This window comes from Misgurnus anguillicaudatus, chromosome 3, assembly GCF_027580225.2.
Source record: "Misgurnus anguillicaudatus chromosome 3, ASM2758022v2, whole genome shotgun sequence".
NCBI lineage: Eukaryota > Metazoa > Chordata > Actinopteri > Cypriniformes > Cobitidae > Misgurnus > Misgurnus anguillicaudatus.
The window spans coordinates 2,744,856-2,772,025 of NC_073339.2; the positions used below are offsets into that span (position 1 = coordinate 2,744,856).

The window sequence follows — 27,170 nt, forward strand, 5'->3', positions numbered from 1 at the left end:
CATGAGTTATTTATCTTTAGACATTAAGTAAAAGTGTATTCTGTGTTTGTATTTTTATTTAAGGCAAACAGCTTACTCTATCTCGCCTTTAAATATGCACATTTTGTCATTAAATCTTTCTACAAAAAGTGTTGGTAGACAATTGGTAGTGTACCCGCGTTCACCAAATGAAATTGGTCTCCTAGCCATCGGATTTTCTAAACGTTTTGAAACAGTTATGACGTAATGAAGCCTCGTTTGCTAAAATCACGTGACTTGGCCACGCTCCGAACCACTGAGTCGAAACAAAAGATTCATAAATGTTTCGCAGCTTCATGAAGCGGTGTTTCGAATTTCGAATAGCCGAGCATTAAAGAAAGATCAGCTCACGAGGAGAACTTGCAAACCGCCGTAAAAAAATAAAATAAAAAAAAACAAGGAAAAGAAGTGGCGGTAATGCACCAACAAGTTGGTTTGCCAACCGCCAATAAACACCAAAGAAAAAGAAGGAGATAATTGTTTGTGTGCCAGCAAGTTGCTGTTTTTCTCTCTGGTAAGCAACGTTTTTCTTAAGATTATGCTACTTGCTTTAATGTTATTGGACGATAAGACGATAAATCAGATTTAATTACTTCAGTAGTCATGAAAGCTTTGCTTCTTGATTTATCGAAGCTGATGTTTATAATTCTGTTGAAGTGATGTTTTTGTGTGAACATTACCATGGTGATGTTTGTGTTTTGAATTGTTGCTGATGAAAGATGTGCTGTAAATCTGTAGGAATTCTGATCTGTCCGTGTTATATTCATTTTTTACACTGTAAAAAATCAACCTCAAAATATGTTCATTGTAAAATTATTTATGTATATGGAATAGATAAGTCCATAACATGTTGCTAACAAAGAATATTTTGTTGGCTTGATTCAGATATTCAATAAAAAATATTATTATCCAAAAGTTTGAAAGATCCCTTATCCTGTTAACATTATTAAACACGATTACAAATTTTTGGCATTATGTTGTAGTAGCTGTATCTGTTAGTTAATTGTTTAATTTAGAGTTGGTTTCAATGAATGTGAATGTTGTTTGTTGATTGCCATGCATAGATACAATATGTAAATAAGTTCTCTGATATATTCATAGAAGCTATGCGGCTTTATTAACTGCAAAAATTATCCAGAAATGTCCATTTACAACCCTAGGATTTGTCCCCAGAAAGAAATGGTCTACCATTACCTTATTTGAAAGGTTCATGAATAATAATGTTGAGCTCTGCTCTGATTGGCTGTTTCTCAGAGCGGCTCATTTCAGTAGCTCTGTGTCTGTGAAATTGACGTTTCTGAGTGGTAAGTAAGTGTTTTTCAGTATGGACCTGCAAAACATAATGCCGGATTTCCACCAACTGCGGTGCGGCTGCAGATCAGCTCCGCTGCGTTACCGCTACGCTTTCCGCCGTCCACCAATACCCACCAGTTCCGTATTTGTTGCAGAGCGGCTGCGTGCTGAAGTGACGAGGACCCATGAGGGCTTGGAAATTCACGTGATGATCACGCGATATCTAGTTTTGTCTCCGCCCATTATGGCGTTGAATTATGAGGTTTTTACAAACCAGCCCAGATCACAACACGAGATATCGCGTAGACAGAGCAGTACATCAAATCCATCCAAAATTAAAGGCGGAGTCCATGATGTTTGAAAGCCAATGTTGATATTTGAAATCACCTAAACAAACACGCCCCTACCCCAATAGAATCTGGACCTTCTGTTGATAGACCCGCCCCACACATACGCAACCCGGCATTTGATTTGATTTGATTGGCTATAAGTGTGTTTTGGTAGTCGGCCCGTCTTCTTTTCCAAAGCGTTTTTCAAACATCGTGGACTCCGCCTTTAAAAAAATAAGAAGGCTGCTAAACCATTTATTTATGCTTTATCTTTAATGTATTTATTTGAAACTCCCTCTGGCTCTGTTCTTGTCTATTATTTGTTGTTTCTGTATTAATGACTTTATTTGTGTGTGTTTGTAATGTTTGTTGCAAAGATTTAATTTTATTAAAAGAAACAAGTTCTCGCGAATTCAGGTATGATCACGCGTCATGGCTCCGCCCTGTGGAGCTGTCCGGCAACCATCAAAAATAGAAGCTCTGCGTATTTATGCCGGAGGGCTGCGGATGGCCGGAGCTGTGACGGATTCGGAGCGCAGTCAGTGGAAATACATACATTGGCTTAAATGGAAACCGATTGACTCCGCCGCCGTTCCGCAGCGGATCCGCAGCCTTTCCCCAGTCAGTGGAAATTGGGGGTAACTGTAACGTCAATAGTAAAACTTCAACCTAAACGCTAACTAGCACTAGCATTTAACATTAACTTTGCATGTTAACTCATAATGTCAGCAGTCATAATTTTGTTTTTAGCTTTGTAACATTGTAATTAATTATAAGGTGTGGTTGGCAAATGCCTGCAGAAGACTAAGATCGCATGACATGCTGTAGGCTCAAAGACTTGCAGTAGCACATGTAAGTAAGTGATCTCTGTGTCATTAGTAGACACGCCCCTTAATGCTGATTGCCTACAAGTGTGTTTGGGTACTCGACACGACTCCAAAGCGATTTCCAAACCTTTTTTAAATGTAGCTTACCCAACCTTAATTGTTGGGATGTACATCCCGACTGCAACGTCACAGTCTGTGTTATGTTGAGATTGGCCTGCTTTCCAGCGGTCTTTTGCATGCACAAGGTTTACATTAAAAGGAGGAAATAGTAAAGTTTAAGGTTCACGATATGCCATTACCATGTACAGCACTCAAATTATTTATCTTTTCCTAGTTTTCTATTCTAAGGCACCTTTAAAGGGGACCTATTATGCAAAATTCACTTTATAAGGTGTTTGAACATTGATGTGTGTCCACATCCAGTGTGTGTAATTCGCTTTTTTTTATTATTCCCTTAAACCAGAACCCGTCTCTTCAAACAAACTGATTCCAACTCTCTACAATGACGTCAGCGAAGGGAGAAGCCCCAGCCAAAACTGTTGATGATCTGCCCTTTTAACAGACTCAGTCTTGAGTGAGAAGCACCGAGCTCATCATTTTGAAGTGTTACAATGTCTGTGCCAAAGAGGAATTACAAATGTGTTTTGGGATGTATTGATGAACATCAGAGTCTCCATCGAGTCCCACAATCTGAGTCACTGAAGACATTGTGGTTAGATTTCATTTACAATGGAAACATCCAAAAGAAAATACCTAAACTCTTATACGTTTGCGGCAATCATTTTACACCGGACTGCTTCAAAAACAAGGGCCAGTTTAACGCTGGATTTTCAGCAAGGTTGATTCTGGAGAATGGGTCGATACCAACGCTTCGTTCTCAAACCTTCAAATCAAAATCAGATGTAAGTATTACACTTCATATGTTGTGAATTTTTCCAGATTGCCTTTCTGAATGTGCTTGTTGACAGACTGTACAACTGATGTTGGTAAAGGTTTTGCTTCTTGAATTATATCCCCTGATGCTGTGCTCGCGTGCTATCAGATTTGTCAAATAAGAGTTGCATAGTTAAAGGTGCTCTAAGCGAATTCACGCATTTTACACCATAAAACATTTTTTGTTACATACAGCAAACATCTCCTCACAATCTGCTTGCTGCCTGTCCGCTGATCAAACTGTAAAAAAGCGATCTCTGTAGACAGCCCAGGCTCCACAAACTGCAATAAAAACGACAAGAAGGATTTGAGGATGGGGGTTGGGCGCGTTCATGGAAGAACAGAAGGGAGGGGGAGGAGTTAGCTACGCTCCGTTTGTTTGAAAACAGTTCAAACATCAACAAAAAGTGACGTCACACATATTCGCTTAGAGCGCCTTTGAAAGTTGCACATTTTTTGTCAGTTTTAATCTGCTATAATAAATGATCTGTGTGGTTTGTTGAGCTATTACTTCACATACAGACTCTGACGACTTGATTTCGATCTTGTAAAAGGGGCATATAATTGGTCGCGCTCAAGTGCTGTGTGGGACATTACTCATTAAATGAACTTAGGAGAAATACCTTAGCCCAAAGGTTCAGAAAATGTATAAGTTATCTTGTCTGTCTGTTACATGTATAGATTTGATTAGATTTGCTGTCTTTCTGTTTGTGGATGAAGGTGTTTGTGTTTTTTTATTATTTGCATTTTAATCTTTATTTTTGCTTGGTAATCATTTTCTAATTCGGTGCAGATAGATGTGTGAATACATGGAGATAGATTAACATGAATCCTAATTTACAGGTACAGAGCAGACAACCTGCATCTCAACCGACTGACACCGGAACCACATTATTTTCTACTCCAGTGTATCAAGAGGTAAGGGTAACACATGCAATCCCATGCCGCCTCTATTGGACAACTTTGTCTATACCATCCCATTTACTACATCCTTTTCCCCAGATAACACCAGCTTCAAACAGTAATCTACATTTCTCTTCATACCACTTTTCCTTGCTTTAGTAGCAAACATTTTCATGGAAATTTACATCTTATGATATCTACACATCACATGGTGTTACAACTATTGTAAATTAAAAGATTTTTAACATATGTAAGAAAACAACACAAAACCATAACATCTGTGCAAGCAACGATGGCGGGCCCTCACAAGACTTTTTATCGCTATACGGTGCCTCCCAGAAAACGATGCACGGTGAGCATGTGCATCAGTCTGGTAAATATCGGTGGACTATTTTATGTTGTTACTGACCCGTTTGGGGACTGCAGGTACAAGTAAGCCCACATTTTGGATGAATGGGCCTCTAAGAAGCCAAGCCTGTTTTCTCCCCTGGAGTCAACGGACACTGTAAACTTCTCAACAAACTATAAGTGGCTGCACCTACCCCACTTAATATCACGGCGTTCTTTTTACCAGCATCGGTAATCGCGTTTGCTTGAAAGAAAAATTATAACATTTCACTGAATTCCTCGCCTAATAGTGTTTCACTGTCAAAAGGGCTCACCAGTGCTGCCATCGTGTTCATCAACAGTCTGGTCTTCTCTGCACGTGTCTGTACTCCATATACAATTTTCAGCCTGGTTCCTTAGTGCCTTTTTATCCTCGTTGCCAATTATGTAATATCCTTAGGATGACATGGAGATAGATTAACATGAATTTTTTTTACAGGTGCAGAGCGGACAACCTGCATCTCAACACTGTGCTCAGCAACAACAGACTGACACCGGAACCACACTACTCTCTACTCCAGTGTATCAAGAGGAAAAGGTAACACATGCAATCCCATGCCGCCCTCTGCCCGACAACTTTGCCTATAGCATCCCATTCACTAAACTAATGCACAATCAATTGCTTGACACCTGCATGACTTTGTTATCAGTAAAACACAATTGGGAATTTTCTGTTCTACAATGTTTTTACACACTTTCTATAAATGTGACATTGAGCACTTTACCACAGTCATGCCAAACCATTGTCGTTGTGTAACCGTTCTATGGTTATAGTTTCATTTTCCACTGTGAGGCTGATAATGGCGTCCTTTGGAATGTAAAACAAATGTGTCAGTCATCGCCTTGGTAAAAAAAGAGTTTACAGATGGTAAGCGATGTAAATAACAAGCACCACTTTTTACCTGATCTGATCTGTTTACTTCACTTTACCAGCTACAGAGCAAAGCTTGTGGCCTGCGAACAGACGCGTGACTGTTCCTGATGTGGTGACATCACTATGCTCATTCTGTCAGCACGATAGACACTAATGTTGCCGAGAATGGTTTATAATCATGCTGTGCCAAACCGGGCTCAAGTTGAAACATAACTATAACTGTTCCTCACTGTTCTTAGAACAGTTCAGCACCACAAAGGAAAAGCCCTTATTGACCTTTAAATTAGTTTAAATGTATCCACGTTTATTCTCTATTAATTTTAATTTTATGTTATTTCAGGATGTATCTGGTGCTTCTGTCTGTGGCTTCACTGATCAAACATCTACAGAGCTTCTGGTTTCTGTCTGTTATGGAGAAGAACAGAAGACATCATCAGTAAATCTGCTGGACTGTGGGATGGAGCTGAAAAAAGAAATCAAAGAAGAAGAAGAACAGACAGATAATGGGGATCTGATTTATTCAGGTATGTGTCTTACTCTAATATTTACACAATGACATTCAGGTGTGTCCCCGCTTACTTTATTTAAGGGGGCACAGTGTGCACACTTTGTGCTGTAATTATAATTGTTAACGTCCATTAATAGAATTCATTAACCTGACCATTTTATAGGCCATATTTTCATGGACTACACAGACTAGTGATGCTCATTTCATTAAAATTTCCCACTGATAACAGCAGTTAAAGATACAATTTGTATTAATGCGCCGCTAGATGGCGCCAGATCAAACAAAAACAATGATGTTGTTTACTGACGCTCTGAAGCAGCGTGGAATAATGGGATTTGTAGTCTTTAACTCAACCGCTGATGGCCATCAATCAGATGAGAACGAGAAATCACGTTGATGGATAAGGTAATCAAGTCTTATAAATGTTGCGTTTGATGACATCGTTTATTTCATTATGTAAGTTTATATGTGATGTTCAAAACGAAGTTGTTAGTCATATATTACAGTATTAGTCCAAATTCGATGGTAAACAAAGCACAGAATTAAGTTTTCAACTTACAATCTACAATGATTTTTCACATAATGTATTGACAGTACAAATCTTATTCTGAAGTGTCTTAAAATTACCATTTATATTGCTTTACAATACCTTTTGATCTGCATATTGTCCGCGGGAAGACGCGCTGATTACAATCGACACACTAATGTTGTGATCAATATAATAGCATACGTTTTTTGAAGGGTTACGAATCAAAACAACTCACCCATCGCGTAAAACACAAGCAGGATCAGAATCTCGGTCTAGTTAAATGTTGTCGTGAAGCTCTCTCTATCCAGATAATGCAACACCAAATTGATCCTCCCTCGTTTTGTTCCAAACTCTTCTTGGGTCGTTTGGTTGGCCCGTACGCTTACAGGAGCTGACACAACAAGCGGCAGACGGTAAAGAGTTATCCATAAGTCCATAAGCAAGCGCGTAGCCCGACAGCCGCTATCGCATAGTTCCGCATTTGTCCACAACACAGGCTGCGTCCGAAACCTCAAGGCAGTGAGGACTTGTGGCCTCGCTGCCTCATGAGGAAATGACTTCGGACTCGGAGGCCTGAAGGCAGCTCAGAGAAAGGCTTTCCGACGCACTTTAAAGGCAGCGTGTTTGAAATATAAACAGAGAGCACCTTTGTGATAACTAATCACATATTTGAAAACAACAATACTTATTTCTCGCTATAAATGCAATTAAAATGTGTAAAAAGTGAAAATATACGTTTATTTTCACTAAATTTGTGCTCCAGTTGCTTCCTTGGCCTGCATTTTGAAAGTGTCACAAGGATTTGTGATGGCGTTCATTTATTCTGTCCGTGACTGTGCACAATGATGGCATAAGCGCTGTTCTGTTGCATCTAGATTTGTAAAGTTCATTAATAATTTATTGCATACAGAATGAAGCGTGTGTGAAAATCTTGCTCTGTGAAAAGATGCAACATTGATTTTGAGGTTGCATGGAAAATGCACTTTTGACTTGCATTATTAACTATTATAATAGTTTCAGAAGTGCTCTGTGCTTTAATTTCTGTGTCCTATTGATCATAATGATTTTCTCTGTTCATTTTAGACCTGGTGAAGGTGAAGAAGGAAAGTTTACAGTCGAATGAAATTGAGAAGAAACCTCAACATTTTAAACCTGAAGAAGAATCTCTGAGCTGCTTAAATACTGAGATTTTGTCAGATGAAGATTCTTGTAAGTGCTCTGACTGTGGAAAAATCTTCAACTATCAGTCTGATCTTAATGCACACATGAAATTTTACAGTGGCGAAAAGCATTACAGTTGTGACCGGTGTGAAAAATGTTTCCTACATAAATCCAGTCTTAATGTGCACAGGAGAATTCACGCTGGAGAAATGCCGTACAGTTGTGACCAATGTGGAAAATGCTTTATTCATAAGTTCGACCTTAATGCGCACATGAAAATGCACACTGGAAAAAAGCCATTCAGGTGTGCCCGGTGTGGAAAGCGCTTTATTCGTAGGTTTAATCTTGAAGCGCACATGCAAATTCACACTGGAATAAAGCCTTACAGATGTGACCATTGTGAAAAGAGCTTCACTCATAAGTTTGACTTTAATGCCCACATGAGAATTCACATTGGAAAGAATCCTTATACTTGTAACCAGTGTGGACAAACCTTTACTCGTAAGTTCAACCTTAATGTGCACATGAGTATTCACACTGGAATAAAGCCTTACCCGTGTGATCAATGTGGAAAGAGCTTTAGTCATAAGTGCGACTTTACTGCACACATGAGAATTCACACTGGAGAAAATCTTTACACTTGTGAACAATGTGGACGAACCTTCACTCGTAAGTCTAGTCTTGATGCACACATGCATATTCACACGGGAACGAAGCCTTACAGATGTGACCAGTGTGGAAAGAGCTTCATTCGTAAGTTCGTCCTTAAAGTGCACATGCGAATCCACACCGGAGAAAAGCCCCGAAATCGCGCTGGTGAAAATGCTTACAGATGTGACGAGTGTGGAAAGAGCTTTGGAAATAATTTCAACCTTAACGTGCACATGAGAATTCACACTGGAGAAAAGCCTTACGTTTGTGGCCAGTGTGGAAAGAGCTACGCCCGTAAGTCCAGCATTGATGCACACATACAAATTCACACTGGGATGAAGCCTTACAGCTGTGACCAGTGTGGAAAGAAATTCCTTCGTAATTTCGACCTTAATATGCACAGGAGAATTCACACTAGAGAAAAGGGTTACAGATGTAAACAGTGTGGACAGACCTTCACTTCTAAGTCTGACTGGTATGTGCATAAGCAAATTCACACTGGGAAAAACCCTTACAAATGCAGTCAATGTGGAAAGAGCTTCACTCGTAAGTTTGACCTTAATGTGCACATGCGAAGTCACAGTGGAGAAAAACCATACAGATGTGATGAGTGTGGAAAGAGCTTCACTTATAAGGCTGCCCTTACTGTGCACAAGAGAATTCACACTAGAGAAAAGCTTTACAGATGTGACCAGTAGAGCTTTAAATCTATCTCTGAATAATTTAGCTGCATTTATTTAGTGTTTGTGATGTTGTTCTAGTGTGTCTGACGTTTTCCATGTTTAAGTGCTATAATTGGGAAAAGATCAACACAAATGAGGTCATTAAAATTTGGCTCTCATTATGATGTCACAAGGAGATCTATTCTTAATAATACCACCCCTTAAACTGCACTATCCAACCACGGCACAGCCATTTAGTGCAGAGAGATAGAGAAAATAATTCACAGCAGTTTTTATTTTTTATTTCAACAAACCACCATCATTGCAATCAGTGTTTGAATTTCATTTCATTGCATTTTAAAGGACACACCCAAAACTGCACATTTTTGCACATACCTACAAAGTGTCAATTTTAACATGTTATAATAAATTTGACATCTTATAAATATATTGTGACATGTCCCCTTTAACATCTGCCTGATAACTACATGAGCTTGGTTTTGTAACCTGTGTACACTAATACATTTTGTATATTTTTGCTTGTTATGTAAATAATAGAGAAACATTACATTCAATCATTTTAAAACTGGTATAAAATATTATTTCTTTTAAACATTTTATTCTGGTGTATGAACAGTATATATTAATACTCTGATTTTTGGTGTTTGTGTGTCTAAAAATGGCACATTGGTTATTTTTTTATGTGCATAGTGTTTCAAAATCCTTTATGTAGATGAACTGCTATGAGAGTTCTGGATCTTTTACTGTATTATCACATTATTGACAGAAATAAATTCTTTTAAAAGTAACTAGATGATGATGATCTCCTTAAGATACTAAACACCACCGTGGTATGTTTAGGACATATTTCACCATGGTATTTTATTTGTGGTAATACAACTGGGAATTAATCTGCTAAAACATTATTACTACACAAAGAAAACCATAGTTAATTTTCCTTATGTGCTAACTGTAGAAAGGGCTCACAACCTTACTGCTAAATATATTACACAGACTGTATTACTTTTTGTGATTTTCTTTAGAACTATATAATTGTATGTTTATCCAGTGATGTGCACAAAACTAGAGATTTTTTTCTCAAAATATGTGTGTTCATAAAAGTAGGGTGTAGATGAAAGTCTATATTTCATTATACCACGATACTGATGAATGCTTTATTCTGATTGGTTGAGAAATGTTCCACCGGTGTTGATTATTTTTCTGTAAAACGCACACCTATGTTTGTGGTAACCATATAAGCGGAATAATTGACTTAGTCCTTTGAATTATTTGAAAATCATTTGCACTCCTCCTTGCATCGTGTCACATTACCACTTGGGTGTGCGTTATTTTCAAATAATTCCTCGGCAGTGGTGGCTGGTGACTTTTCTTTCGAGGGGCGCAAATTGAAAATATGTGTTCGGAGTGTCGTGTGTTGCTCGTCATTCCAAAGTATGTGTTTGTTGCGTCATGTGAACCATGTGCATCAAGTGCCTGCTGCACACACAACGAAATGGTTTATGATAAAAGAGAGACGCTCACGTTCACAAAATACTGGCAACACACTCACTTTTAAGCGAGTATTTGGCAAACACGAGCGTCACTTTTGTCATGAACCCTTTAGACGCCTGTGCAGCAGGCACCTATTTTGACATGACTCGCCAAATATTTTTGAGATGGCCAAGTAAAAACAAGTATGTTGTGACGAGCTTCCCATCGTGCGCCCTCGAAAAATCAGTCTCTGGCCCCCACTGTTCAACAGCTCGTCGTCAATTATTCCTTGCGCAGTAACTAGTGTTGATTTGGAATAATAAAGCTAAATTTGTTGTTCACGTTTGCGTCACCTGTATTTCAAAACCTAATGTGGCCCTCGATTAAGAAAAGTTTGCCCACCTCTGCTGTAGACTGTTAAAAAAAATGGTGCACACACATAGCAGTAGTCAAAACACAATCACTGCAACCCCCGGGGAGCAGCAAGTTGCTTTGGTAAAGGGCGTTTTGTCATAAAACGTTTAATTTGTGATCCTATAAATTTATATTTGCCGCAAAAAGCATGTCAGCCGTGTCTACCAGTTCTGAGTTTATAATTATGAAAGTTAATAAATCTGTATATATGTTTTACAACCTTATTAGTATATTTTTATTAATAATTCACAAAAAAATCTTCGTCCTTGAATGCAAGAGCATGGCTGCCAAGATATTTGACCGAAAAGATTAGATTAAGATACTCTGCTCTGAGTCTTTGGGGGTCGTGGCTTCAAGATAGCAGTAGGCTATGTGGCGAGTCGACACATGCACACTGAATGAAATTGTTAACTTTGGTGGGTTGGTTTCCTGGACAGGTCTTATCTTACGCCCAGAAAAAATGCATGTTTGAGCTGCCTTAATTTAAAAACACCTTGCCCTGACATATCTTAACACAGGGGTCTCCAACGTGGTGCCCATGATGCGCTTATTCTCAAATTCAGGATGATTTCAGATATTTTTGGAAAATTGACGCTTGTGTGGAAGCTACCGCACTTGGTCAAAAAAGAGCTTCGCTACTGAAAAGCTATTTGATTAAGAAAGCAGTGAAGCTACCGCCAAGCTACTGAAAAATTTAGTTAAACTACTAGCTTCGCTACTTGTAGTGATGCTAATGCCCAACACTGAAGAGCTTTTTTGCATGTGCAAATAATTGTTACATTTTTAGTGTAGATAATAATATTTAAGTTCAGCAAATTGTAATTTCAGAGTGTTTATTTGTTCTTTTTATTTAAAATGAGCATATTTTCGGAAAAAAGTGGAGTATCCCTTTAACAGTTATCATCTGCTGCTCACACTGCATTCCAGAAGGTGGCGGTAATGCACATTTAAGCTGGTTTGCCAACCGCCAATAAAACCGAAGAAGAAAAAGCTCACGAGGAGCGTTTTACACAGTTTAGTGTTGTGTATTGTATTTTTGCTCTTCGTTTATCTAATTAATGTTTGTGTTTATCTGTCAATGGTAAGCGCTGAATTTCTTACTGTTACTTACGTTTTAAAATCTAAAGATGATATAAATGTTGTCATAATAAAAATTACTTCTGTAGTCATAAACGTATTATTGTTTATGATTCTGTTGAAATTATGTTTTTGTGTTAACATTATAATGGTGTGTTTGTATGTTGAAATGTTGATTATGAGAAATGAGATGGATGTGTAACTGATCTGTCCATGCTGGATATTGATGATTTCATCACAGAAATCTCTCAGCTGAAGAAAGAGGTGGCGTTACTGGAGACAAAGCTGAGGTGAGAAGATGAAGGACTAAAGTGAGGTTTATTTTTTACCTAAAATAAATGTATTATATCTATTTATACTTAAGGTTAGTCGTTAACAAAGATTATTCTGTTGACTTGACCTTAAGCTGTGGTTTAAAAGATCCCAGCATTATTGTAGTATGTGAAATAATTAAGTTAATATTATTAAAAGCAATATAGTTTTGTGTGTGTGTGTGTTCAACATAGACTGTTCAAAAAATGATTTAGTTACCTTTTCTGGAAAATGCACCTTTATTATGTCTACTCTTTGTTTAAACAACCAACCTATAATGTGTGGGAAAATAATTTAAGTAATTGTAGCACACAGCAGATAGTGACCATTGACCGTACGGTCCACTGTGTGCTTACCATCATTTATCAAAATATTTTCTTCATTTATTACAATACTTCCAAAATATTTTTTTCCTACAATGGAAGTCAATGGTCACTATCTGCTGTGTGTTTACCATCATTTCTCAAAATATCTTCTTTTGTGTTTATCAGAAAAAAAGAAATTCATACAGGTTTAGAACAACATGAGGATGAGTAAATGATGACAGGATTTTCATTTTAAAGTGAACTATCCCTTAAGTATGAAAGAAATTGGCCAGGTAACTGTGGCTCTGGTACCTTTTATTCCATTGTTTGAGTTGGTGTCCATTTGCTTATGCTTGGGCCAAGGGTTTGAGTCAAAGGTGTGAACCCATTTCTATGATAATGTGAAACAGTGGGTGAGATGGTAAAGTTGATGGTATTAAGGGTCTGTGAAACTCCAGGATTGGGGGTGGCTGGGTTACTTCTTTTTAATGCTTTGTTTAAAGTTAAGTCTAAAGTTAAGATCTGCCTTATTATCACAGACACAGCCCTGAGTGACAAGCACAGAGTCCATCATTGTTGTATCTTCGCAGCTGGAGTCCTACAATGTCTACACCAAAGAGGAATTACAAATGTTGGGTTTTGGGATGTACCAACGAACATCAGAGTCTCCATAGACTGCCACAATCTGAGTCACTGAGGATGTCATGGTTAGATTTCATTTTTTATGGAAATGTCCCAAAGAAAATACCTAGAAACCTACACGTTTGTGCCAATCATTTTACGGCAAACTGCTTCAAAAACAAGAGTCAGTTCAACGCTGGACTTTCAACCAGCTTGATTCTGGAGAATGAGTCTGTGCCAACGCTTCGTTCTCAAACCTTAAAATCAGAACATGTAAGTATTACACTTTGTTGTAAATCTTCCCAAATTTACTTACTTATTCTTAGCGTCCCTAAAGTTGGATTTAACACCAGGACTCCTTACGACTCCTGTCGGTTTTGTTTGTTGTTGTCATTGGCTCAAACCAGTTAAATTATAACAAAGGAATTATAAAAAAAACACTCATTATTAAAGGTCCCATATTGTAAAATCTGACATTTTCATGGCTTTTTCATGATAATTGAAGTCTAGGGGCTATGTAAGTACCATATAAGTTTCACACAAATTTAGTTCGACCTTTAAAGTTGTGAATTTATGGTCAGACCCAACTTAGTAAACTTTTCAAACATTTTAAGTTATATTATGGAGCCAGAGAAAACTGAAATTATTTATTGTAAACGGTTATGCAACACGTCTAACGCGTTGTTTTGTAACAGTTATAGTCTTTGGTAGCCACAGGTTTCGATAGTATATCTGTTGGACACCAGACTAGTTTTGTTTTCCTAAGTTATAGAGACAGTCCCTTTTAGTGTCTGTTTTTTTAAACGATGAATTTGAGTTATTGTCTCTTGGTTTACTAAACTAACATTTAGTCTACTTCCATGTGTAACGTTTTTTCAACGGTGTATTTGGGTGATTCTCACGAAAACTTGGTTTTAAAAATGTCAAGCATGAAAATGTAAAAATTGCTTAAATTTACTTTTTTTCCCACCAGACATTGAAAAACAAAGTCTGGAGTAAATGGGAACATTAATTTAAAAACGTTTACTTATCAATTAACACTTTTTGTAACATAATTTAAAAAATAGTCCTAAAAAATCTCATTACCGCAACAGTCAGAAAACATCAACACTGACATATTTTCAAAATGACATGACAAACCTGAAAGAACATAATTTGGAGATTCTGCACATGCATTTAAAATCAAAGTGTTATGCTTCTATTAATTAAATTAACATTTAATAAGCATCTGTTGCGGTAATGATAATCAAAATGTCGTGTAAGCATTCTTGCAAGACAATATTTCAAATTAACTGTAAAAAAATGATCTTACCTGGTAGCCATCTTGAAGTAACTGATCCATATGCTTGGTCACTCAAAATCAAACTTTATTAAAGTTCTGTATGTGTGCTTAAGCTGTTCTCAAAAAGTGTTGCGGAGGATGAGAACATCAGGCATGGACACATCATTTTCCTAATTTTTCTTCATTATTATTATACATGAATATTCAGTAAATATTTTTTCTGTCATCTAAAGTAGTCTAGCAAAACATCCATTTATTTTTGAGTTAATTTGATTACATTACAACATAACGCATGTTCAAACACAGCCGGACACATTGCGGTAATGAGAATTTCAGCAGAAAATGAGATAAAATTTACAATTATAAATTCTTATGTTGAAATCACACATTGTGCAAGATAGAACACAGTATTGTGTTAATTCTGATGCTTTTTAATGTTACTATATTACACATTTTAAAGCTAAAATCATTAGTGCCGTGGTGTTTCAATGGTTTTGTGAGAATCACCCATTTCACTCATAAAACAGGTCTATCAGAAGGAGAGGCTCATAAATATTATTAAGACAGGCCAAAATTACCCGTTCTTAGCAATTCAGGCCGAGAATTTGACTCCGTCCCAGGCCTTGGCTGCTGCCATTCATTTTTATCATGTTCATGTAATCCATGGGATTTGCTAATCTTATAGGTTAATATTATTATTTGATATAACAGATAACATATAGAGTACCAGACAAATTATAGTCATAACTCAGCCACTGTGACTGGGAACAAAATTATACAGATTTAAAATAAAGAATAGGGGACTGACCAACAAGTGATCTTAATAATGAGTTGTCAAGATTCCAAGCCACGGACAAATACACAGTTGGCTTACAAAGTGAAGAGAGACACAGTTCAAATGTTGAAATATTTATATTTTCAATTAAATGAAACAAACATTTAATAATCTATACTTTACTTATATTAATAGATTTTTAAAGAGCTGCAAACTAAAAGGTGAAATAACTCTGAAATAAAACATAATTTGCACTTATGATACCGTTTTTCACAAAAACAAAGTTTTATAAAATTCTAAAATTCAATTAATGATCTGCTTGAAGCATTCGTAGTGGCAATATAGTGGTTTCCCCGGTAAGGACTGTAAATCCTTATCAAAATCCTGACTTTAAAGTCTGTTCTGTCTGTGTGTTTGTGGGCTTTGGTGATTGGTTGATAGAACAGTTTGGAAAGATTCGTCTAGTGACATTAAGTTTGTGAATGTAAGTGTTCATGATGGTATTTTTTATTTTAACTTCTTTTTTTGCTTGATATTTCACTATTGAGTAGTTCACTTCACCTGCATGACTTGCTGTTATCGGTAAAACACAAATGGGAATATTCTGTTCTTTAATGTTTATTACACACACACACTCATCTATAAATGTAACATTCAGATTAGTTTATATGCATGCATCTATTTTTATGTTATTTTCAGGATGTATCTGGTGTCTCTGTCTGTGGCTTCACTGATCAAACATCTACAGATCTTCTGGTTTCTGTCTGTAAGGAAGAAGAAGAGAAGATATCAGTAAATCTGCTGGACTGTGGGATGGAGCTGAAACAAGAAATCAAAGAAGAAGAAGAAGAACAGACAGATAAAGGGGATCTGATTTGTTCAGGTATGTGTCTTGCCTAAATATTGACTTATTTAGTGTTGTTATAGTAGTTCTGTGAGAGAACGATTACTAAGTGCTGGAATATATAAATTTGTTTTTTAATATAAGACCTATAACAAAAAGTAACAACAAAAAACATAAGTTATAACATGTATAATAATAAAATACAGTGAGGAAAATAAGTATATGAACACCCTGCTATTTTGAATGTTCAACTTCTCCCACTTAGAAATCATGGAGGGGTCTGAAAATGCCATCGTGATTGTCATCGTCATCATATTGTCATATGATTTTTTTAAACTATTTATTTGTATGATACAGCTGCAAATAGGTATTTGAACACCTGAGAAAGTCAATGTTAATGGTACAGTAGCCTTTGTTTGCAATTACAGAGGTCAAACGTTTCTTGTAGTTTTTCACCAGGTTTGCACACAGTGCAGGAGGGATTTTGGCCCACTTCTCTACACATCTTCTCTAGATCAGTCAGGTTTCTGGCCTGTCGCTGAGAAACACAAAGTTTGAGCTCCCTCACTGTAAACCCAAACAGTTTTACTAACTTATAATGGAAAGTACCTGGTACTCAAAATGTGCCAAAAAGTTTAGCTGACTATTATTTTTGAGTTCATTTAAGATACTTAACAGTAAATATAATTTGAGTTTTTACAACTACTCTATCTAACTACGCTACATATTGCGGTCCATTTAACTACTCTAACGTTAAAGAGTTTAGGGAACTTGAAAAATAGATTCAACCATAATTAAATATTTAAACGCCCTCTAGTGGCGGATTATACAAAAACACGACGTCGTCGTTGAACGGGCACTCAGGTGTGTTTCAAACGGATTAATTTGCTCTTGGATGCAAATATTACAAACTTTTAGTGGTTGTGATGAGCTCATTTTACCAGGTAAGCTACGAAAGACTCTAGCACTGCAAATTTACTTCAGTTTAAAGTTAAATCAACATGATTGGTTGAGGAGGTTCCAGTTCCCAGCATGCTTTGCATGAGCCCGCAATATGACAGCATTTTTTTAATTTAAGTGATTTTTATGTGGTTTTTAGTAAAGATAAAGACTCCGTAGTCTTAAACATTTATTTATGTTGAATTTTTTTTTAATTTTTGTGCTTCTCGCTGTTCAGAAGTCTAGTGCTTGTGCTTGGATGTAAGTCAATAATGTGTTGCTTTATCATATATACAATAACTATGTGAAATTCAGCACTGAGTTCAGTCTCAACACACTTTCACTGGTATTACATTTTCATGAGTCACATAAATTGTTTCTGTGCTTTGCAAACAAAAATTAAATGGCAGTTGGTTTACTTAAATATTTTTTTAACTTAAATCATTTGCCACAAAATATTTAAGTAACATTACTACAACAATTTAAGTTACATAAAGTATATAATTTTATTTGTATCAGACTTAAACTAAGTTTAGATAAATTAAAAATTTTGATTTGAATCAAAGTACTCAAAACTTTTAAGTTTGCAAACCTAAGAAAATAGCTGCAATAAGTTGCCTCAATTTTTTTGAGTTAGTAGAACTTAACCGGGTTTACAGTGTATTGGGTTTAGGTCTGGAGACTGGCTAGGCCATGCCAGAACCTTGATATTCTTCTTCAAGAGCCAGTCATTGGTTATCCTGGCAGTATGCTTCAGGTCATTGTCATGTTGGACATGTATAATAATGTATAATAATAATAATAATTTGTTACATTTATATAGTGCTTTTCTGTAGCACTCAAAGTTCTTTACATATTAATGGGGGAATCTCCTCAACCACCACCGATGTGCAGCACCCACCTGGATGATGTGACCATGTTGCACCAGAATGCCCACCACACACCAGCTTATTCGTGGAGAGGAGACAGAGAGATATAGCTGATGATTTGTATACATGGGGATGATTAGTAGGCCAATGGGCAAGTTTGGCCAGGATGCCGGGGCACACCCCTACTCTTTATCGAATGACATCCTGGGATTTTTAATGACCACAGAGAGTTAGGACCTCGGTTTAACGTCTCATCCAAAAGACAGTGCTTTTTGACGGCATAGTGTCCCCATCACTATACTGGGGTGTTAGTGAACACCCCCTGGTGGTCTCACTAACACCTCTACCAGCAGCAACCTGGTTTTCCCAGGAGGTCTCCCATCCAAGTACTGACCAGGCTCAACCCTACTTAGCTTTAGTGGGCAAGCTGTCTTGGGCTACAGGGTGATATGGCTGATGGGGAAAGAGGTTGTTCCCCAAAATCTTGCAATACATGGCCCCGGTCATCCTCTCTTTAATACAGTGCAGTCACCCTGTCCCATGTGCAGAAAAACACCCCCATCCTTCACAGTAAAGATCGTTCTCGGGATGGTACTCATCATTCTTCTTCCTACAAACATGTTTAGAGGCATTATGACCAAAAAGTTCTATTTTGGTTTCATCTGACTATATGACTTTCTCCCATGACTCCTCTGGATCATCCAAATGGTCATTGTCAAACTTAAGACGGGTCTGGACATGTACTGTTTTAAGCAGGGAAACCTTCCGTGCCATGCATGATTTCAAACCATGACCTCTTAGTGTATTCCCAACAGTAACCTTGGAAACAGTGGTCCCAGATCTTTTCAGGTCGTTAACCAGCTCCTCCCTTGTAGTTCTGGGCTGATTTCTCGCCTTTCTTAGGATCATTGAGACCCCACGAGGTGAGATCTTGCATAGAGCCCCAGTCCGAGGGAGATTGACAGTCATGTTTAGCTTCATTTTCTAATAATTGCTCCAACAGTGGACCTTTTTTCACCAAGCTGCTTGGCAATTTCCCCATAGCCCTTTCCCGCCTTGTGAAGGTGTACAATTTTGTCTCTAGTGTCTTTGGAAAGCTCTTTGGTCTTGGCCATGTTAGTAGTTGTATTCTTACTGATTGTATGGGGTGGACAGGTGTCTTTATGCACCTAACGACCTCAAACAGGTCCACCTAATTTAGGATAATAAATGGAGTGGAGGTGGACATTTTAAAGGCAGACGAACAGGTCTTTGAAGGTCAGAATTCTAGCTGATAGACAGGTGTTCAAATACTTATTTGCAGCTGTATCATACAAATAAGTAGTTAAAAAAATCATACACTGTGATTTCTGGATTTTTTAGATTATGTCTCTCACAGTGGACATGCACCTACGATGACAATTTCAGACCCCTCCTTGATTTCTAAGTGTGAGAACTTTCAAAATAGCAGGGTGTTCAAATACTTATTTTCCTCACTGTATATAGAATAGGTAAAAGTAATAATACATAAAAGGTAAAAATAGGAGTAAAAGTTTGTCCCGCATCATATTAACAATTTTTAAGACTCCTGTACTAAATTATGGTTATGAAATTGTGTTTGTACTAAAAAAAGCGATTTCATTTAAATTATATTGTTATAACAGTCTGACTATCAGGCATATAGACTCACAAATGTATCAACACGATGGATTACATGTTTACTGTACAGTCTTGCAGCTGGCTCAAACTCTTATCTTATCTGTCATATTGATCATAATTATTTTCTTTCTTCATTTTAGACCTGAAGGTGAAGTTGAAAAGTTTTCAATCAAATAACATAGAGGAGAAACCTGATCATTTTATACCTGGAGAAGAATCTCTGAGCTGCTTAAAGACTGACGTTTTTTGTACGTGCGCTCGGTGTGGAAAAATCTTCAGCTGTCAGTCCGACCTTAATGCACACATGCAAATTCACACTGGAGAAAGACCTTACAGTTGTGACCAGTGTGGAAAGACCTTCACTCGTAAGTTCAACCTTGAGGTGCACACACAAATTCACACTGAAGAAAGACCTTACAGTTGTGAGCAGTGTGGAAAGACTTTCACTCGTAAGTTCAACCTTGATGTGCACTCACAAATTCACACTGGAGAAAAACCTTATAGATGTGACCAGTGTGGAAAGAGCTTTACTAATAAGTCCAGACTTGATGTGCACACAAGAATTCACACTGGAAAAAAGCCTTACAGTTGTGACCAGTGTGAACAGAGCTTCACTCAAAAGTTCAACCTTAACGCGCACAAGTTGATTCACGCTAAAGAAAAGCCTTATAAATGTAACAAGTGTGGAAAGAGCTTCACTTGTAAGTCCAGGCTTTATTCTCACACAAGAATTCACACTGGAGAAAGGCCTTACGGTTGTGACCAGTGTGGAAGGAGCTTCACTCGTAAGTCGGTGCTTGATGTGCACAGGAGAATTCACACTGGAGGAAAGCCTTACAAATGTAACCAGTGTGGAAAGACCTTCACTCGTAAGTCCAACCTTGATGTGCATACAAGAATTCACACTGGAGAAAAACCTTATAGATGTGACCAGTGTGAAAAGAGCTTTACTCACAAGTCCAGACTTGATGTGCATACAAGAATTCACACTGGAGAAAAGCCTTACAGTTGTGACCAGTGTGAACAGAGCTTCACTCAAAAGTCCAGCCTTAACGCGCACAAGATGATTCACACTAAAGAAAAGCCTTATGGATGTAACAAGTGTGGAAAGAGCTTCACTTGTAAGTCCAGCCTTACTGTGCACACAAGTATCCACACTGGAGAAAGGCCTTACAGTTGTGACCAGTGTGGAAAGAGCTTCATTCGTAAGTCAAGGCTTGATGTGCACAGGAGAATTCACACTGGAGAAAAGCCTTACAGATGTGAGCAGTGCGGTAAGAGCTTCACTCAAAGAAACGGGCTTAATTCACACAGGAGAATTCACACTGGAGAACATTCACACAACCGGAGCAGTGGACAGCTATTACTGCAGCGCCCAGGAAACAACAAGGGATTGATCTGAAGGTTGAAGGGATTGATCTGAAGGTTGATCTGAAAGAAACTTGACAATGACCACATTTACATGCACCCTCATAATGCAATTGTAAGGAGATTTTGGCAACTATGATTTACCTCATGTAAACACAATACTTTGATAAACATTATCTGATTACGCTCATAGGGTGGGTTGCACCAACAAGGATTAGGCCTAAATCTGGTTTAAATCAAAACTCATTTAATAATTCTCTTGCTCCAAACTTTAAATCTGTTTAAAATAAGCAGGGTTACATTTAAACTGTCATTTTGATCCAGTTTTAAATTTTACAGTAAACCTACATTATCTTTAATCCTTTTTGCTCCATTACTTTAAACTCTGTATTAAATCTCAGTTAGGGATTAACTTTAAACTTGCATATGAGGAGGCTTAAATATTTTATTTACATTTTAAATGTGCTATATCAACAGAAACAGACACCGCGAGCGTGGTGGCGCTATTTAAACATACTGAAGGATTTTGTGTATATTTCTTTATGCGTAATCTATGTCTGATGTGTTACGTTGCAACTGTGCCCTGATGTTACCAACTTTATTATTAGTCTGATTCCTTACAACTGTGACCTGATGTTATCAACTATCCAAATGGCCCATACAGTTACCCCTCAGGTCATTATTAGGTCACATTCTCGTAGGTTCTCCGGGGGTGTGATTGTCACCTCAGAGATCAAAGTCTCCATGGGGTGCCATTGTATTGTTTGTGTAAGATGTATAAAGGTCTGCTCACACAGGCAGATCTTTGGGTTAAGAATGTAGAAGGTTGACACGACAACATCGCTCCTGAAGAACTATGCTACATAAGAACCTTCATTAAATCTCTTTTCCCCACATGCACTTGGTCCTGCTTATTATTTTACGTATTAGATACATTCTAATGCGTTGGCGAGCCATGAAAGACTGAGCAGCCAAATTCAAGAAAATCTAACAATTTGGCGGAGCCAGCCAGGAGAGACAGATAAGAAGAGCACTCATCACTGCAACAAGACGAGAACTGAAGAATTTGGAAGATTCTAGTTTCTGAAGATTATTGAAGACAAATCGACTATGTTTGTGGACTTTGTTTGTGGAAGCAACTATCTTGATGACTTTGTCTTAAAAAAATCTTCAATTGGTGAGTGAAACTTATCAGCTCTCTTAAAGAACTACTTAAGAAATTAAGCAGACCAATGTTTATGGTGTAGCATTGTTAATAATTTAAGCTTGGTCCTTTTTCTGGAGTTTGTAGAAATTGTTAAACAATTTAGTCCATTCATCTAGAGATTGTAGAAGTAGAAGCTTGGTCCTTTCTCTAAATGTCTGTAGGAATTGTTAAGAAACAATTTAGTCCGTTCATCTAGAGATTGTAGAAGTTGAAGCTTGGTCCTTTCTCTAAATGTCTGTAGGAATTGTTAAAGAACAATTAAGTCCATTTATCCAGAAACTGTAGAAGTCACAGAAATAGTTTGGGACTGATGTTGCTGCAAGATTTTAGGATTCTTGACTGGGTGCTAATCAGTAGCCACTATTTGGTTAGATTCTAACAAGGTTAGAAAAAGATGGTCTAGAACCAAAATTATGGAACTTTAAGTCAATTTGCCTTCCATTGAAAGATATGGAAAGTTCCGAGGGAAAAATAGAAAACTAAGAACTGTAATTGAGCATTCTGAAGTAGGATTCAGAAAGAATTTAAGATTTTAAACTGTAAAGTCTAATGTTTATTGGTGTGCAAACTGTAGATGCATTTTATTCTTAATTGTTGTATTAAGAACAAAACAATAAGTTAGCGCAAACTAATTATTGTTATTAAGAGTACATTTTAGAAATGTATGGTTGAGTGGGTTTGTCTGTATACTCCAAATGGTCAGTCTGAATAAGCACCTTTAACAGATCTAACACCTTTTATTTTGTTTTCACACCTCTGAGGGCACTTCTCCTGTACTGGCCATGGCTGAGTCTATTATGAAAAACAATGGTGGATCTTACCCGAGACCAACTACAGAAAGGCATGGAACAGAACCTCCAAATGTAACCATTGATCAGATGGAAAATCTGAATGCATATTTGGACAAAAGACTGGAGATAAGGACATGCCATGATGACATCTGTAGGAAATACAGTATCAAATACTCAGAGAGTGGACAATGGGCTTTGCCAGACATCAAAAGGGCTTATGGAAAGATACAGCGCTTAAGGACAAACACCAGGAAAGATGGATGGTCTGTGATTTTGCTCATACAAATTCAACAGCACATGCAGAAGTGTGAGATGGACAAACTACAATGTGAGATTGAAGCTGAGAAGGCTAAGGTTCGAGCATTAGCTGAACAACTGGAAAATGAAGAGAAAGATAAAGAACGTCTGTTAAACCAGAACGAGATGATGTTGAATTTGATTTGCAAACAAATGGAATCAAAAGACTGTTTTATAACAAGAACATCAACTAAAGAAACTAGCAGCTGCAACAAGCAAGTAACTGAACAAGAAGTTACTGAAAATCAACAACGAATGGCTCTGCTGAGAGAGCTACCACATGATCACTGTGAAAACGGTGATTTAGATAGAGAGACTAAATCAACTATTCACACCTATGTCCCAAAGAGCAGATCTACGGTCAGACTCGCTCCTGTTATTGTCAAAAACAGAAGGACTGAAATTGAAGTGGACGATGAGGAGGAGTATGAGGAGAATGGAGAGAGACAACTCGCACTGTGACAAAAATGGTGAAGAAATATGTTCCACATAGAACATACCAGCCAGCAACACCTGAGCAGATTGACAAATGGTCAAGGGAACTGCCCGATGTATACAAGCATCCACGGAAGGTTTGGCAAGTACTACAAAGACTGCACAAAATCTACACACTACATCCATTAGATGGAGTAGTCATTCTCAATGTCAATTTGAGGGACAGTGACCAAAACAAGCTAACTGAAAGTGTCAACATCAAAGTTGGTGAGTCTCAAGAGAACATTGAAGCTGGATGGGAAGCCGTAAAGACTTTCTTATTTGAATTAAAACCTTCAGAGATTAATTGGGGTAAAATTACATCTTGCATGCAGAAGACAGGGGAAAGTGTCACAGAGTTTGAAGATCGCTTTAAGCAAACTTGGCTGGAACATGCTGGTTTGAATGACAGTGAGGATTTTGACAAGGACACTGGTATGCCTTTAAAAACTGCATTTGTAAATGGACTGAAACCAGAAATCTCTAAAGCTCTGAAAATTCGTTATGATGACTGGGACAGCATTGGGGTAGCTTTTAATCAGCTGGTTGAATGGTCAACAAAGATTGAAAGAACACAAGATGTCCAGCTGAGAACCTTACAAACAAAATCTGTGAAGAGCAACAAGAGAGTGGAACATCACAAACACACAAGTGCAAACACCAAACATGGAAGATGCAGGTATTGCAACAAGGAAGGACACTGGATTCGAGATTGCAGCCAGAAATTAAGAGACCAAAATGTTGAGGAGGACCACCTGGATAGAAGATTTCAGCAGCTGACAGTAGAACAAAAACAGACTTTACTAAAAGCTGTTGCACTTCAGCAAAACTAAAGAACCCCTCTCTACAGCACTAGCTAGTGGCATTTCATCCAAGACCCGATGGAGTTTTTGAAACGGAAGCATACAGAGAAAACTCAACAATAGAAGCAAAAGGTGATGTCCTAGCAGATGATGCTGTTAATCGAGCCGTGAAGGAGAGGGGTGCACAAGCGGCATTAAGGAATTTCAAACAAGAAAGACACTTGACTTTAGACATTAATCAAGTTGAAGATGACGTCTCCTGAGAACAAATGTTGTTGATGAAAGGTTCAGCAAAACAGAGGGACGATAAGCAAGACCGCAATTATGCCCATAAGAAACCTGGATTAAGCCCTTTAAAAAATGTCACAGGCAGGCCCATGCCCATACTCAGAACAGAAGACATGCTTAAAGCTCATATGAATGACAAGTCCTGAACGACCCCGAACACCTCAGCCTGGCAGTACAGAATCCTGAAAAGCAAGTTCTAAATGTGTGCCATTGTGAGTTAATTAGTCTGCCTAGAGATGAGGGATAGATGGCAGTAGTGTTTATTAGAGTCCATATATTGCGGGACTAGAGTTTTTAGGCTCTAGCATGTCGTCTGAGGATGAAGAGGTACACATACCACCACTGGTAAACACTTTAGTGTCCTGCCAAAATTAAATAGGGACAGTTTTAGGTAGAAGTTGTTTGTGAAGATACGTTCCCCTTTTCTCTTGTGTGTGTGATTGCAGGTGTTCCGGTGTTTCAGTGTTCCTGAGAATAAGCAAAGACCTCCTATGTTTGACACCTTTACCAAGCAGAAACCTGGGAAGATCCACAGAGCACATCCACATTCGCCATTTCCACATCTCCACAACGTGCTATAACCCACAGGACTCAGCAGAGTGCAAAAAGACCAAAACACAACCACATCCGTCAAGTCCACATGATTACAACTTTTAAATGAAAGTTTAAAAAAAGGACTCACAAAGAAATCCATCCATTTTTACAGTGAAACCTTTTTTAGGGTTCACAAGCGAGAACCTGTATACTGCATGTGTATGATTGACAAAATCTTTCATTTTATTTTTTGTGTGATCAAATATGATCAAATGGGGGATTGAAGGATTTTGTGTATATTTCTTTATGCGTAATCTATGTCTGATGTGTTACGTTGCAACTGTGCCCTGATGTTACCAACTTTATTATTAGTCTGATTCCTTACAACTGTGACCTGATGTTATCAACTATCCAAATGGCCCATACAGTTACCCCTCAGGTCATTATTAGGTCACATTCTCGTAGGTTCTCCGGGGGTGTGATTGTCACCTCAGAGATCAAAGTCTCCATGGGGTGCCATTGTATTGTTTGTGTAAGATGTATAAAGGTCTGCTCACACAGGCAGATCTTTGGGTTAAGAATGTAGAAGGTTGACACGACAACATCGCTCCTGAAGAACAATGCTACATAAGAACCTTCATTAAATCTCTTTTCCCCACTTGCACTTGGTCCTGCTTATTATTTTACGTATTAGATACATTCTAATACGTTGGCGAGCCATGAAAGACTGAGCAGCCAAATTCAAGAAAATCTAACAATACGTTTATTATAACGTCTCAACAGAGTTAGTTTAGCTGCTCAAAAAGATTATTAACCAACACCAGTATCAGCTACTGATGAACGAACACACGGCAGCCATCATGACAAATGGCTCTCCATGTCTTGTTCATTATATCACAATATCTGAGCTTCGCATTATTTCCTGCCACATTGCTTCGTTAATCAATACAATAGATTGTTTTAATAAATCGTCAAATGTTTTTATTTGAATTAGCCTGTTAGATTAGCAATGTCCCAGATAGCATGCAAACCATTGAAACAATGTTGGGAACAGTTGATTTGTCAATGTTGGTGCAGTTGGGTCAGTGTCAGGTTTGCAACCTCCATTGGTATTGAAAAAATATTGAGATTTCAATTTTTTGTTGTGATCAATGTTTGCTTTAGTTGGGTCCTTGACTCTTGTTATTCACGAGTTAAATCTTTCTTTTCTTTTTTTGTGTTTGTATGTGTTTTATAGAAACACGTGCTTTGGAAAAGAAAGATGTGTTTCAAAGTTAAGTTGAAACTGATTGCTTTTTGTGAAGAAGTCAAGATTATATAAAATTAAGCTGCTTTACATGATTATGTTGATCCATTTTTGACATTTATAATTGTTTTGGTTTGTTTACAAATCTCAACAATGGTGACAATCATCAAACAAATTCATATAAAATGATTAACTGCAATGCATGCTGGGAGTTATAAATTAGTTTAGTACTACGATGATACCCAGCATGCATTGCACCATGAAGCTTTCTTTTGTTGATTGTCACCATTGATGAGATTCGTAGACCGATTCGTGATGTCAGAGATAGATTCAGTAGTTTAACTTTTTAAATGTGTTTTTGTAATCCTCAAAATAACAGACCTGACACTGTTTCCAACTAGTACTGTAAAATCCACTTTTTGCATAACTTTAATAGTATTTCATTAATATCATTTAGGTATATCTACAAGAATTAAACTACTTGATAACATTACATCTTTGTTTTCTTTGCAATAGCAGA

The 27,170-nt window shown here is 37.6% G+C and overlaps 1 protein-coding gene across 1 annotated transcript in view; it reads left to right on the top strand.

Moving 5' to 3' along the window:
- Positions 1-229: 229 nt before the first annotated feature.
- The window catches only part of LOC129445223 (uncharacterized), a 39,500-nt gene continuing 12,559 nt past the window's right edge, over positions 230-27,170 (top strand). Inside the window, exons 1-14 of the mRNA XM_073860021.1 lie at positions 230-532; positions 2,931-3,369; positions 4,244-4,318; positions 5,130-5,228; positions 5,905-6,088; positions 7,685-9,107; positions 11,010-11,061; positions 12,304-12,347; positions 13,265-13,568; positions 16,052-16,235; positions 19,783-21,038; positions 22,979-23,730; positions 23,799-24,561; positions 25,317-25,442. Coding sequence (XP_073716122.1) covers positions 3,079-3,369; positions 4,244-4,318; positions 5,130-5,228; positions 5,905-6,088; positions 7,685-9,107; positions 11,010-11,061; positions 12,304-12,347; positions 13,265-13,568; positions 16,052-16,235; positions 19,783-21,038; positions 22,979-23,730; positions 23,799-24,561; positions 25,317-25,442 — 5,553 coding nt within the window. The 5' untranslated portion in view covers positions 230-532; positions 2,931-3,078. The remainder of the gene's footprint in view (positions 533-2,930; positions 3,370-4,243; positions 4,319-5,129; positions 5,229-5,904; positions 6,089-7,684; positions 9,108-11,009; positions 11,062-12,303; positions 12,348-13,264; positions 13,569-16,051; positions 16,236-19,782; positions 21,039-22,978; positions 23,731-23,798; positions 24,562-25,316; positions 25,443-27,170) is intronic.